The following is a 15,945-nucleotide window of genomic DNA, read 5'->3' on the forward strand; positions in this document are numbered from 1 at the left end:
TCATCATCATCATCATCATCATCATCATCATCATTACTGGCTGAACAACCACTTAAAGAACTATATGGGGGCAGCTAGGTGGCACAGTGGATAGCCTGGGAGTAAGGAGGACCAGAGTCCAAATGCGGCCTCAGACACTTGACACTAGCTGTGTGACCCTGGGCAAGTCACTTAACCCCAACTGCCTCACCAGAAAAAAAAACCCAAAAAACCCCCCACAAACAAACAAAAAAGAACTATATAGAAAGATCCTATTATTAAAATGACAGCAAGAAGAAAGAAAATTTAAGTGATCTCTTTAAGAATTTAGAATTTGGAAGTGGGTAGATGACAAAGTTGAAGAGGTAATGGAATGTACACTTTGATCAATTTAAGCCTTGAGATGAGCTGGTCTAATTAAAAAGGTTCTTGAGGATATTGTTATCTTTGCCCACGTGGTTAAAAGACTCAAGCTGCGCATTCAAATTGTGCATAATTTCCCCTTTTGTGAACACGTCTTTCTAGTAGTTGGTAAACAGGAACATCGGGAACTTTTTTTTTTCAGAGAAACACACCACCTACCTTCCCATCTCTGTGACCTAAGAAGAGTAAGACATTTGTATCATTGTGTTTAGGTCAGAGTTAGAATGTAGCCATTAATAAAAGCATAGTTCAACCTGGGTTGATTCCCAGGAGCAAATGGATAGGGGCTTGGGAAGGCAAACCATATAACAGCTTAGAAACAAAATCAAGTTAACTTACAATGGTCCCTTTAAAGTACAAAGTCTTATCTCCTGAGCAAGCACTTCTGGAAGATGTTCTATTTTTCTTCAGGGATCATTCACATAAAATGCAGTTGGCTCAGAAAGTCTACTTTTCCATCACCTACCTTTTCTAAATGTGATGCTATAATATAGGAACTACTAGTCAATACCTTGCAATCAGGATTTATTAGCCTTAACATGGAAGAGAAATAAATAGTGAACCATTTGCAGCAAACCTTACAAAGTACACTATCTTTATTGTTATTCAGTCATTTTTCAGTTGTGTCCAATTCTTCAAGATACCATTTAGGGTTTTCTTAGCAAAGATACTGGAGTGGGTTGCTATTTCCTTCTCTAGCTTTATTTTACAGATGAGGTAACTGAGGCAAATAGGGTTAAGTGACTTGCCCAAGGTCAAACAGCTAGTTAAGTGTCAGAGTCTAGATTTAAACTCAGGAAGATGAATCTTCCTCACTTGGAACACTATCCACTGTGCCCCCTAGCTACCCTGGGTCTATACTACCTTTAGTTCTAATAAATAAATATGGAGGGCCATCTAAAGGAATATTCAGGTGCCCTGGGCCCAAAGTGATCAACATGCATACCGGGGACTACAATACAGGCATCAGTAGTTAAAGTACATTGAAGACTAAGTGAAATCTACTGTAAGGGCAACCTAGTTTGTGAAGTTTCTGGTACCTTCAATGTACTTAATTACTCTGTGGTCTGAAGTTTGTGTGGACCAGAAGTGACTACTTGGCCTTTGGGCTAGACTGAGGCCCATAAAACTCCTGAGTGTTGGCTGAATCAGATCAAAATGTAAATGGGAAATATTTAACAAAATGTTAAAAAATACAATAAAACAAAGATATTACATTTTTTAATTAAGTCAATATGTAGCCTGCAGGGCTCCTTGTGTATGGATTAGTGGCCTCCATTTCTATTTGAATTTGACACCAGTAGTGTGGACAGTAATAGAGTCCAGTAGAAGTTTAGAGATTTAGGAAGGAGGAGGGAAGTATATTCACAGGGGATGTACAGCAGAGGGCCTCGTTTATTACTTTAAAGACAGTGTCTTGTACAGAGTAGGTACTTAATAAATATTCGCTGAACTGATATAAGGTGAATTGATAGGATGGAAATAGCATCATCATTGTTATCATAACAGCTACATTTATATAACATTTCAGAGTTTGGAAAGTACATAAGTCATCTCATTTTATGACAAAATTTGTTATATGCTTTGATAGTGAGTGTAGCCCTACAATAGATGGGGGTAAGGAGGACACAGCTCTTATTGGGTCTCCCTTCCTTGAAAGGGAAAAGCTTAACAAGGTATAGTGGTTAGAGTGCTGGATTTTGAGTCAGAAACATTTGGTTTTAAATCCTACCTTACTAGCAGTGTAACCATGGGCAAGTCAATTAATAAGTCCCCTACTTCTCATAAACAAAGTGGGGATTTTAACGGTACAACTCCTCACAGATCTGTTGTGAGACCCAGAATACTAATGTTAATAAAGCATCTGTAAACCTTAAAAGTATTAAGTAAATATCAGTTGTTATTACTGTTGTTGCTAAGTAGCTGATCCAAACCAAGGAATATCAACAAAGCATTTCTGGCTGGTGCAGGTCTAGAAGGAATTGTATTTCTCTTTTCTCATCTAGCCTTCCCTACAAAAGCCAAGACAGTAAAAATAGGTATGCTCTAGAATGGGAGGAGAAAATGGATAATTCCTGGTAGCAGTGGGAGGCTGGGCATGGACCCTAACCAGAGCCAGTATGTTGTGTGATTGAGAATACAAGGAAAAGGACAAAAACTTTCTGATGCTGAAGTTTGTAGCTCATTTATATGAGCAATAAGAAAAGACAACCCTTACATCTTTGGAGAAGAAGCTACTGCAGTAAGCATAGGAGCTAGAGATGATCATTAGAGAAAGAGAAATAAGATGGTGTCAGGGAGAATCAAGAAAATAAAGTGAAAAGAAAGACAATACATAAAACGAATTTAGGAAGATATTGGATCACAGAGAACAAGGTTTATATAACTATAGTCCAATACATTTAGATAAATTATCCCCAAAAGCTAATAGTTTAACATAATATCATGTATTTGTATCTAGAAGGAAGATGTAGTAACAAAATAGGACAAAATAAGATACAACTCCATCCCTCATAAGTTAGGCAGTTACATGTTACTACTGTTAGATGTCAGCACAACTGACTCTAACGAGACACATTAACAGTACCGGTTTTTAATCAATCACTTATCTGATGAAGACCATGCTTAAATTCACATTAAAACTAATGGCCTAGGACTCGTAATATAAAACTAAAAACTGAGAAATTAAGCAAGTCATATAATATAAAACAGATAAAACTGAAAACTGAAAAATTACACCAGCCTTAAAATCAACTCCTTTGGGAATCTGAGTAATGTTTTCATATGTCTTACATTATTTTAAAAAGTGGAAATTTTGTGTCATGGATCAATTATCTTAATTAAAATATGTATTAAGTCAAGCTGGTATGACATGTCTTGAACACTCATTCTTTTCAGTAAATATTATTTTAAAATATTAAGCAAAAAGTTTTATGTGAGTTGTCCACCACTGTGTTTTGAAGTACTTAACAGAAAGTAATAGTATTAGGAACTGCACAATATATTGCAAATATATAGCTTTGTTAACTTCTTCCCCCATGTTATTCATAAAAATAAAAAGGTAGAAATTCAATGAGAAATAAATGCCAATATTCTTACAAGAAGCAAAATCTTGCAAAACCTGCTTTTATTTTGTTTTTTGTTTTTGTTTTTTCCAAAAAAAACCCCAACATTCAAAGAATCACAGATTTAAAACTGGAAAGGATCTTAGTGGTCACTGAGTCTAACTCTCTCAGTTTATACGTGAGGAAACTGAGGCCCAGAAAGGTTAAGTGTCTTGCATCAAATCATTCTACACAAGTAGTAAATGGTAGAGCCAGAATGTGAACTCAGACTCCCACCCAGCCCTCTTTTAAACTCCACCATAGTGCCTCCAAGGGAAAATCTCCTGTCTGTCCAGGAAAGCCAACTCTAATTTGGCAAATTCCATTTGTCTACAGATCAAACAAAATATTTTACTAGAAAACTAAATCTCAAAAGGAACAAAATGGTTCAATTATATTTTTGTAGGGAAAAATTCTAGTCAAAGATCTTAATAATGAAGAATTCCATCAAATTAACTTCAACACAACAATGACATGACATTACATAACCTTTCTTCCCCCAAATTTACTCTCTTCTAATAAAGAAAGAATTTAGGATGAAATAATCTGGACGGCAGATTATTGCATTTCTTCTTGCTTTTGTCTTTCTAAGGAAAATGCTTTACGACAGCCACACCACTTACCACTGACATGCAAACTTCTCACTATCTATTTCCACTATTCCTGGTGGTGGAGCAACATGCTGTGCTACAACTGCTCTGGAAGCTACAGAAAAAGAAACAATACATTAGCTATACAATTAAGATTGTCCGTCTAAATAAAATCACCATGTATCATAGTCAGTTCACAAAATAATGCCACTAACTGAACAAAACAAACATCAGAATCTTTTTGCTTTCATTTAAAAAAAAAAAAGCTCTGTATACACATGAGGACATACATTTGACAAAACACCTTCCTAAATTTCTTTTGAAACCTAATTCAATCAATAAACACTTCTTAAACCATAGAATTAAACCCCAGAGGCTAAAATTTTCAAAATAAGATCAAATTGTAATTTAGCACAAAATTTTGTTTTTACATTTATCAACAGTCCTATAATTATGTAGAACAACAAAGGTTTCTAAATAAAAAACACAAATCTGACCCAAATATTTCTCAGCCCTTATATTTAAGGGCTGCATATTAAATGTGACAACATCTGTAAAAGTATATAAATGTACAGTATACATTTTTTATCTTGAAAGAGATTTGATGGCTTATGAAATCCATTACTTTTGTAGGTAAAGAAGGAAATCATCTTACCAAATCTGGAACTGTTTTGTTGGTTTGTAAAGAAGATTTTAGACACACACACATACACACACCCCTGCCAGAAGAATTTTAGTCAAGCTTCTTAAAAGGCACTTTTCCACAGCTAGATAGATGAGCTCCAAATTTCAGAATTCAAGGAAAGACCCATAGGCAATCGTTCTGGCCCCCAAGTGAACTTCAAATAGAATCACTCTCCTGACTGGAATTCCAATTTTTTCTCTCATTTTTCTACAATAATGGCATTATTATGGCATTATTATAGCAAAAAAGATTTCCTATGCCCAAAACCTATGGTGAAAAACCTCCCCCAAACTGGGTTCCCTATTTCATATGCCCAAACCTGACTTCTATATGTATTGTTAGTATCAGAAATTTAAGTAATCATAATTGACAAATTTCAGAAAGGATTTATGATTTCATTCTTATGGGCAATTCCCTTTAGCACTGTAGACTATATAATGAATCACGGTGGAAAACAAAATATTTTTTTTTAAATCATGTTTGCCAACCCTATCCTGATGAATCTCTAGCAACTTAACTAGTCTGTTTCTCAGATAAAAATCAATCCACCTGCCAATGACCTTTCTAATTAGGCAGTCTATCAGTGTTTGCATTAACCACTGTTGCCTCTAGATAATAAAACAGGAGTAGGACGTTTGTAGAGTAATTAAGATTCCAGTACATGAAAAACTGTATAGAATAGATTAAAAATTTTCATAGTTAAAAAGTGAATACAGAATTAGAAACCCTAAGAGAATATGGAATATAACCTCTGTGAGAAAGCAAATTTAAACCATAAAGAAATAAAAAACTTTAGGACAAACTGAAACTAGAAGAAAGAAGTGCTCAAAAAAAATAAGCAACAAACTATTCACTTTTTGGAAAATTAAGTTTTTCAAGTCCCCATAGTTTTATTTTTATTTCCATTAATAATGTATAACACACCTTTAGCAAGTCCCAAGTTCTTTATATTTCAATTTCTCATTCTGCAACATGGGTAATATAACTTTTAGGACTCAAGAAGTTATTTTGTAAACTAATGAGGCAATAAAAAGAAATCACGTTTATTACTTTTAGCACATAAAGCACATTCACATTTGATTTGATCTTCATGACCTGTAAGGTATATGTAACATATATTCCCATTTTACAGAAGAAAAAAACAGAAAGCTTATGTGACTTGCCCAGTCATATGACTAGTAAATGGCAGATCCAGGGCTAGGACCCTGGTCTTCTTACTCCAAGTCCAAGAATTGACATTCTTTTTATATTCTATCAGTACAAAGCAGACTCTTTAGAAGAAAGGTGCTATTTAAACACAAATCTCAACATCTCAACAATAAAATGAAGATAAAAATTTAAAAGTCAATAGAAAATGTCATGAGTCTCATACAATTAAAGGAAATATGTCTACTCAAGGCAGTTACGTGGTACAGTGGATTAGGGCACTAGGCCTGGAGTCAAAAAGGCTGAGTTTAAATCCACACTTTTTACTGGCTGTATTCCCAATGGCATGTCACTTAACCTCTGCCTGAGTCTTCTCAACTGTAAAATGGGGATAATAACAGCACCTACTTGCAGAGTTGTTGTGAAATCAAATAAGATATAATATCTGTAAGGCACTTAGCACAGTACCTGGCACATAAGTGCTTAATAAATGCTTATTCCCTTTCCATTATATGGCTGGGTAAAATTGTTCAACTATGCCAAACACTAGGCATTTTTAATAGCATTTGAGGGATCCAGTCATTGGGAACTTTTTCTTTGATATTCTCTGCTTCTGTAGGATAAAAATCATTATTTCAATATTTACTCTTCAAAAGCCAGTTGCATATGGGCATACAAATAAACAGCTACTCAGAATAAAAACTTGCCAGTATGTTGCCATGGATTTCATTTTGAGATCAGAAACTATGAAAAATATTAATATATGATCCAGTCGATTATATTGACATACTAGATTAGGCATTGGCAAACTTATGTTTAGCTACCCACAGTTTGTTGACCTTCATACTAGACCAAAGTTAGTAAAAATAATTGTAAATCTGATAAGAAAATTTTTTAAAATTCACTAATACTGGAACTGGAGATGTACAAAACAAGATGCCTATCATGAAGCATCAAATTTACCACAACTACCAAATGTTAATGCCACAGTAATGTAAATGCGTTTACGATATAACCAATATAAAGGGATCCCATATAATTTGTAACTTGAAGAATTAAATCAAGAAGTAAATTCACTATACCATTGGTTCTCCCATTTTTTGGTGTTAGAATCAATTCATATATTTCTTTTATTATCTGTTTCTCACAGTAATAATTTTTGTCTTTCTGTTACATCAGAATCATTTAACAGCTAAACCTTCTCCTCAAATCCTCTCGTAAAAACAAACAAACGACAAAGCAAATCTGACAAAACCTACATCATTCCACACATGTAGTCCCCTACCTAAACTGAGAGGAGGGATATAAGTTTCCCCCTAACCTCTCTGGCACTAAGATTCGTCACTACAATTGATCTGAGCTCTGCAGTATTTAGTAGTAGTGCTGTTGTTTATATTCTTGCAGGCATTTTGTTTATGTTTCTTTTGGTTCCAGTTTCTTTACATTTATTCACACAAATCATCCCATGTTTATTTTAATCTCCATAACCATCATTTCTTACAACACAATAATATTATATTACATTCATGTACCAACCATTGTTCATAGATTCCTCAGTTGATATCACAGATATCACAAAGATTGCCACTATAAATATTGTCATACATATATGAAAATCTTTCTTTTGGCTATTGACCTTATTGGCATATGCCCAGTAGTTTGAAAGCTTTCACTTGGTGGAAAAGTGGTAAGAGTGACAGACCTGGAATCAGAAAGATCTGAGTTCAAGTCCAGCCTCAGTCACTCAGTAGCTGTGTGACCTCTGGAAAGGCACTTAAACCTTTCTATGCCTCAGTTTCCTCATCTGTAAAACATCTATCTTCCAAGGTTTTTGTGAGCATGAGATAACATCTGTAAAGTACTTTGAGAATTTTTAAATACTATATAAATTCTAACTATTATTATTATTACTACTTGAATAAAAAGACATGAATAGTCCAACGATTTTTTCTTACATAATCCTCAAATGTTCTTAAGAAGAGGCAGATCAATTCACATCTCCAACAACATTATCAATGTTCCCCTTCAAAACTGACTTATATCATCTTAATGGATGTAGGGTTAAATCTCAAAGTCAATTTAGTTTTCATTTTTCTGATAGTGATTTGGAATATTCCTTCATAGTTGTTGACTTTTTCTTTTGAAAATGATTTTATTCATATTCATATTCCACTACCAAAAATGAATAGTGGCCTTATAAATTTGTGTCAATTCTCTATTTGTCTCAAATATCAGAATATTACCAGAGATTTTTCCCCAGTCAACATTTTCCTTCTGATTATAGATACAATGACTAAATTTCAGGTAATCAAAATTTTCTATTTTATCTTTTATGCTTGCTTCTATTACTTATTTACTTCTGATATCTTCCTCTAGCTATACTTATGAAAAGTAAGAACTTCCATTCTTCTGTCATTGTTTTTTTAATGATCTGACCCCTAATGTCAATTTAGAGCACATATCCCTTCAGAGATCACTGTGGTATAGAGTTTTAATTCTGGTATAAACCTCATTCTGAAAGACTGCTTTCCAGTTTTCCCATCAGTTCTTACCGAAAACAGACAACTTCCCCTAGTAGTTGATATTCTAAGGGTTTACCAAACAAAGCTGAGTTCACTTCCTTTTGTTTAGCCTTTGACTAATTTAGAACCCTTCATCTAAAGTAAAATTTCACCCCTTCTGGTCAAAAATTTTAAAATAATTTCTTTAAATGCCTAGTATGAATGGTTATCAGTTAATAAAAGGTTAACTGTTTTTATCTATTTACTATTAAAAAAATTTTTTTAAAGATTGGGTCTCCCTATCTCACATAGGCTACATGGCCACTTACAGGCCCAATTCCAATACTGGATGAATATAGAAGCTTTAACCCACTCCATTTTTCTGACCTGGGTGAGTCTGTCCCTCCTTAAGCAACCTGGTTATCCTGCCTTCTATAGCCTCACCACAAAGATGTGGGGCTTGTAGATACCAAATCAGTATTAGCCCTAATATAGTTCAGCACCCTCAAACTCAAGGGATTTGCCAACCCCAGACTTCTCAGGAACTGGGACTTCAAGTTCTAGGGATATCATGTCCTGATTGATTTTTAAAGGTAGATAAAAATATTGTTTTCAGATGTTATTCTTAATCTAATATTAATAACAATTTAATGAAAGGGGTATGCTTGATTTGAGTATTAACCAAACATTTCACAAATGGGAACAATATCAAACATAAATATCACCTGGAATAATTCTTAACAGTAAGTTTTATGTTTTCCTTTTTTCATATAACCAAACATTTAAGGACATTATTTCAAATCATTACTGTTTTTGCTTTAAAATTTTGAAAATTTTATTTCTAAATCAGATTTGTAAATTAATTAGATTTGTAATAAGATTTGTTGATAAATACTTTAGTAATTCTCCTAAAAAAGTTCAACTCTTTTAGAAAATATGTTAATGTAAGACATGAAGGTAACCTCAAATGAAGACAGCTAAAATCATATATGCATTTCTCTTATATTTGGGATTTGTAACTTGAACTAAGTTTCTGGATGTGTCTAATCACCAGGGCTTGTTATTAATACTTAATTCTCTTATAACAGGGGATAGTTCCAAAAAATATTGATAATTAAGAAGAAAAAAAGATGACAAGGACATACGATATTTTACAGAGAAAACTCAATAATTAACTACCTTTGCATCATATATTAGTGGGTCCATTCAATGACTGGTTTTTGAACCAATAAGATACTATTTTCAATTACATGCCTATTTTTGATCAATCTTTGTTGGGTTTCCACATCAACTGAACACTGACAGGGGTAGCCAACAGCATAAATATGCTCTGTGTGTGCTTGTCCATTACAATTTTCCTCCATAGAATCTCTTGGACAATCTTGTGAAATGCCAAAATTGCACAGAATACCTTCTGAAAAATGCTGTATTATATAATGCAGTAACTTAAGACTTCAAAAAGTCAGAAAGCTTATGGTATAATTAAGTGCATTTTATCAATTTTTCTAAGATAAAATTCTATATATCAGATCCGGTGGAAGTCAAAAAATCATCTTCACCTAGGACAAACTATTTCATTCAATACCACCGTTGTTTGGTTCTGTCACAAATTCAAGAATCTAGTCTTTTTTACCATCCTAGTCCCGTCCTTACTGAAGATTTGTCTCATATTATTTTCCCACAAAAACTCTTTGTATATTGCTATTCCTGAAATGTATTTTAAATTTCCTAATAAAAGTTTAGAAAAATTATTAAGAACTGTGCTTGGCAGTCTAACTTGATGAAACACAGCTATTGTTACTGAGGGAGATCTATTTATTTAAATGTGACATCATTCATTCTGCTGCTAAAGTTCTATTTGGATGCCTCATCATGACATGTTTTCAAAAGTTGTGCCAACAGAACACAAGCTCTGGAAGATTAAATTGGAATGGTTTTAAAGAATTCAATGAAGGACTGTAATTTGTCATCTGAAAGCTAGGTTACATAAGTAAAGACAGTTATATCACGAGGATTGCTTACCAAGTGATAATTTTTGTTTAAACAGATAGCAAATCATGAAAATAATCTACACTAAGGCATAGAAGTGTTATGATATACATTGCTAGAAGAAATAATAACTGATAAAATCACATATTCTTGAAGCATTGAAGTAAATAGTACATAAAAAAGCAATTTTTTATCTAAAATACTAACCTGGGACAGTTGCTACATGGTTCTGGGTTTGAACATGCTCTACTGCCTGTGGCCTGACTTCTGACAAAACCTGGTGGTTAGAGCTTTGATGTTCAACAAGTTTTACTGCAGTTAGTGCTTCAGGTCCAAACATCTGGATGTCCATGGAAACTAGACACACTAACATATCTGAAACATTAAATTAAAAACAATGACTATTTTCAGTTTTACAAAACATTTATGATGTATTTTAATTTTCAAAAACACACAGACACTGTATATTTTGAGTTCTAAGTACTACAGGCTAAAAAGGATTTCCTCACAAGTAACAGAGGTAGTGAAAGTACTACTATGCTCTCTTTATAGATGAGAAAATGAAGTCTCAGACAAGTAAAGTGGCTTCCCATAGCCACATGGCTATTAAGCATTGAAGTAATGACTACAAGTCATGCCTTCTAACTCCAAATCTAGCACAGTTTCTATTATACTGTGTTAATTCCTAGATTACAGAATCACTCAATTTAAGTACCCATTATGTACCAGAAGCTGGAAATATAAGTACAAAGAATGAAACAATCACTATTCAGAAACAGTTCATATTCTAATGGGGTGGGCTGGTAAGTTCATTAAAATATATATACAAAATAAGTTCAGAGGTAATAAATATATGGAGATACACATATTTACACAGAAAGTCATTAAACATTTAAAACTCAAAAGCTTATGGAAGTGATTGTTGATAAGTCAAAATAAATTAATTTAAAAAAAAAAAGAAACTCATTAGTTGTGTGATCATAGGCAAGTTACTTAACCTCTATCTGCCTCACTTTCCTCAATATAAAATAGGGATAACAATAGAGCCTACTTCATAGAGTTGTTGTGAGGATCAAATGAGATCATATTTATAAAGTGTTTAGTACAATACCTGGCACATAGTAGGTGCTTAATAAGTGCTTATTCCCTTCCCTTTCTACATGGGGAAACTCAGGTTGATAGAAATTAACTTGCCCCAGGTCTCTGAGCTAGTAAATGTTTGAGGCAAGATTTGATCTCAGATTCCTCCTGACTCAAAATCCACCTACTGAGTTGCCTCTACCACAGCTCAATTCAGGTACCTCCTCCTCCATTTTATTTTCAAATTCTATTTTTGTTGGCTCCAGAATTGTCTTTATAATTTACAGATTTTCAAAAATATTTCTTATGAGTATCTTTAGATATGTAATTCCAATTTTTTAAATGGAAAACAACCTCAATGTTCATTCTGTTAGAATTCTGTTCTCCTTTTCCTTCTGTACATCTCTTCTCCATCAGTGACTTATTTAAAAAACATACATACATACATATATATATCTATAGATATATAGATATATAAAAGTTCAATGATTCCATTAACATTCATTAAAATTCTATTATAAAAATTGTTTTTGGACATACTTTAAAAAAAAGTCATTAAATATAAAGTAGTTTGGGAGGAATCAAGGAAATCAAGAAAAATTTTATGCAGGAGACAATATCTGAACTGCATCTTACAGGAAGAAAAGGACTCTGTGAGGTGGAGGTACCAGGAATGGGGGAGGCCTATTTCAAAGGCAAGGAGACAGGAAATGGAGTGTCATGAATATGGAACACCATGGAAGCCAAACACCAGTTTGGCTAGATCACAGTGTGTGGGAAGAGGAATAATGTCCAATGAGACTTGAAAAATAAGCTGGGCCAGGTTATATAAGGGTTTAAATGACAAACAGAAAAGTTTACATTATTTTATGTATCTATACACACACATGTATATGTGCGTGTGTGTGTGTGTGTGTGTGTGTGTGTGTGTGTGTGTGTGTGAGTGACCACTGAAACTGACTGAGTAAGGGAGTTATATTGTCATATATAAGAATGAGGAAAATTAATTTGGTAGCAGTGTAGAGGATGGCCTGGGATGGTGAGAGATGTGAGGCTAGAAGGCCACTCAGGAAGCTGTTGCAATCATCCAGGTGAAAGGTGAGGAGGGCCTGAACGAAGGTGACAGCTGTTTGAGTGGAGAGAAGGGGTCAGAAGGGAGGGTTGTGATGAAAGTAAAAATGGATATATCAAGTGAAGAAAAGTGAGGAGTCCAGGATAATTCCAAGATTATAAACCTGGGAAACCAGAAGAATAGTGATGCCTTTCACAGATACTAGAAGATTTGGAAGAGCAAAGGATTTGGGGGAAGAAAGAAAGTTCAGTTTAAGACATGTTAAGTTGAAGATGTCTCTAGGACATCCAGCAAGAAATATGGTGCTTAAGGAATGAAGCTTGGGGAACAGATTGGGGCTATCTCTGTGAGTTCTGCAATCACTGAAAGAGCCAACAGAGAAAAGTAGAGCCAGGAAAGAATCTTGGGAAATACCCACAAATTAGGGAGTGTGATATGGATGATGAATCGGCAAAGGAAACTGAGGAGGGAGTTCAGACAGTTAGGAGAGCACTATCATGAAACCCTGAGAGGAAAGAGTTGGTGGTGGTAGTAGCAGTATCAACAGTAGTAGTAGTAGTAACATTTATGTAGTACTTTTAGGTTTGCAAAGTGCTTTACAAATATTATCTCATTTTATCCTCAGAACCATAGGAGGTAGGTGCTAGTCATTTTACAGATGAGGAAACTGAGGCAGAGTTTAAGTGACTTGCCCAGAGTCACACTGCTAGTAATTGTCTCAATCAGAATTTGAACTCAGGTATTCCTGAATCCCAGTCGAGCATTTTATTCACTGTGCCACCAAATGAAGGAAATAGGTCAAGAAAGCTAAAGACTTCAGAGGGAAAAAAAATCAAATTTGGCAACTAAGAGATCACTTTGCGGGGATCAGATGCAGTTAAGTGATAAAATAATAAGCCTGATTATAAAGGATTAAGGAGTAGGTTAGAGTAGAAAAAGTGGCAATGAACATAAAGAACTTTTCTAAGAAGTTTAGCTATGAAAAGGTGGAGTCTAGTAGCACTTTTTCAAGCATGAGGAAGATGTGTATGTATGAAGGTAGGAAGAAAGGAATTAGTTGACAGCTGAGAGGTTGCTAAGGGAGAGAGGAGATGCCATCTGCTGGAAAAGATGCAAGGGGATGAGATTGAGTGTACAAGGAAAGGGATCAGCCTTGAAAAAGATAAGGCACGTCACTCTGTCAGAGACCAGGAAGAGAGAGTAGGGGATATATCAAAAGCTTTTGAGACGAGGTGCTTACACTGAATGTATTCATTTTTTAAGTAAGAAGACAAGGTGCTGAGCTGAGGGGGTCAAGGGAAAGGATATGGAGAGCTTCAGGAAGGAAAAGATTGAGGATAGATTCTGTAGGGAGTAAGATAGGAAATCAATTAGGGAAAAATAAAAGGACTTCCTGGCTGTAGTAAGGACCCAGGTAAGGATAACTCTAAATCACATTCAAGAATGATAACCATCCCCCTCCCAAATAGGGGTAAAAGCAGGATTGTCAATATTTTTAAGTCATCAAAAACTTTTATAGCAATTATTTCCTAATATATTTTCTCCCACCTTCCCCATCGGGTACATACACTGACCTACTTCTCATAACAAAGATAAACAGGTAAGATCGATCAACAAAATGATTGTGCTTGGCTTCCTTTATTTCCCAGCTCTACTGGCAGGTTACTGTTTCACTTACATTATTGTAGTTGTGTATATATTGCTCTATTGGTTCTGCTTATTTCATTCTGTATCAATTCAGAAAACTTTCATGTTCCTCAATGTATTGGTCATAATCATTATTTTTAAAAAATAACAACAGAACTTTATTATTATAATTATATACCAGTTTTTTTCAGTCATTCCCAATTTGGTTCTAGGTTGTTTTTTCCCCTATTACTGTAGTTCTGCTATATTTTGATATATGTGGATCTTCTCTTTTATCGCTGCCTTTCTTGGGGTATATGAATATGGGATTGCTGCAACATGCTTATCAATTTCAAATCCATTATCCAGTAAACCGCACCATGCCCCCCAAAAAGGAGGGAAAAGATATTTTGTTGCCAATTCTCCAACTTTCTGGAAGATGAAACCTGTGCACCAGCCTGTGATACTTACTCATTTCTGTATATATCACAAATTCAGCATATCTTGGTCACAATAAAAAGCAATGGAAATAGGTCTCTAAGAAGATTAATATACCTCCTCCCCCAAAAATTAAACCCAAAGTAATATGACTTTCCTAACATTTTTGCCAAGACAAGTATTCTAATGCCAAAGAAAGAAACCAGTTTGTGTGTTCCAGGTTTAATCTTACCTATGCTCTTTTCCACTTTTGCAATTTTTGTGCAAGCAACATCTCCCATTTCTGTGAGCATATATAGCACCTCAAGAGTTGAAATTACAAGTAACACATCAGGCAAAGTGAGATGACAAATGATCTCTTTGTAAGATTCCTGATCCACATATTCACAGATTAAAACACCATTATCTTCTGCTTTACAAAGATTTCCTAAAATTTCCATGCCTGAAAAATACATACATGTTTTTAATAAAAGAGAAGTAAATTTCTGATTTTAAAAAATTGGTTAGGTATGTAAATAGGTATTTACCTCTCATTTTTAAAAATCTATCTCTTGACATTAAACATTTTGTAACAGTATGAAACATTAGATGAGTAGTTTTGAAATCAACAGGATCCAAAAGAAGCTGGAAAAAAAAATCCCAAAGTAAATTATGTATTCCCTCTTCCATGTTTCACTAAAGTCTAATATTCAGAATAAAGGCCAAAAAAATACTTAAAATTTGTTAAATGGTGATACTGAAATATACAATCGTTAGAATGGAAATGCCATTTATAAAAACTTCATATACTTAAATACCCTTAAGTTTAGCTTCTTTCTTTCTGTAAAATTCTAAGAGCAAAATTTTTGATTCTCTTTTCCAGTACTGCCTTTCCTGTGTGAATTTTAAGCAAGGAATATTAATACATTTATTTTAAATCGCTTGTCGATAAAGTTAAAAGTCCAGAACCAACAGTGTTATAAAGAAAAAATGCTTTTCCTTCATTCAGATAGTCCTTACCTCTGCTGCAATATTTCCTAATGTGTCAAGTCCCAATTGTCTTAAAGAAATAAAATGACTATGAGCAGAAAGTAATAGGAAACGAAGACAAGTACGATTAGCTGCCAAAAGTTTAACATTGCCCTCCTCAAAGGAAAGATTTCGCAAAATCACTGCTATCTGAAGTACTCGTTGTCCTTCAATATCATTAATGCCCAGCTTGCGAGGTGGATGAAATAAAGATTCCCAAATCCATTCTCCTGATGTATTTTCTGTGACAGAAAAATATTAATTTTAGATATAAATTTTCCTATTGATTACAGAAAAATATTTA

At 34.2% G+C, this 15,945-nt stretch overlaps 1 protein-coding gene across 7 annotated transcripts in view; it reads right to left on the reverse strand.

Annotated features, from left to right (window-relative positions):
• ARID2 (AT-rich interaction domain 2) overlaps window positions 1–15,945 on the reverse strand; it is a 221,431-nt gene that overhangs the window by 40,047 nt on the left and 165,439 nt on the right. For all 7 annotated transcript variants that reach the window (XR_013487354.1, XR_013487353.1, XM_078156445.1 and 4 more), the window contains 5 exons: window positions 15,633–15,883; window positions 15,161–15,257; window positions 14,866–15,075; window positions 10,625–10,792; window positions 4,130–4,211 (listed from right to left, as the gene is read on the reverse strand). Coding sequence is in view for 5 of the 7 variants with exons in the window: in XM_078156445.1 (XP_078012571.1) it covers window positions 4,130–4,211; window positions 10,625–10,792; window positions 14,866–15,075; window positions 15,161–15,257; window positions 15,633–15,883 (808 nt within the window). In the remaining 2 variants the exon portion in view is untranslated. The remainder of the gene's footprint in view (window positions 1–4,129; window positions 4,212–10,624; window positions 10,793–14,865; window positions 15,076–15,160; window positions 15,258–15,632; window positions 15,884–15,945) is intronic.

Source organism: Phascolarctos cinereus, unplaced genomic scaffold (genome assembly GCF_003287225.1).
Source record: "Phascolarctos cinereus isolate Bilbo 61053 unplaced genomic scaffold, phaCin_HiC Scaffold_1;HRSCAF=81, whole genome shotgun sequence".
Taxonomy (NCBI): domain Eukaryota; kingdom Metazoa; phylum Chordata; class Mammalia; order Diprotodontia; family Phascolarctidae; genus Phascolarctos; species Phascolarctos cinereus.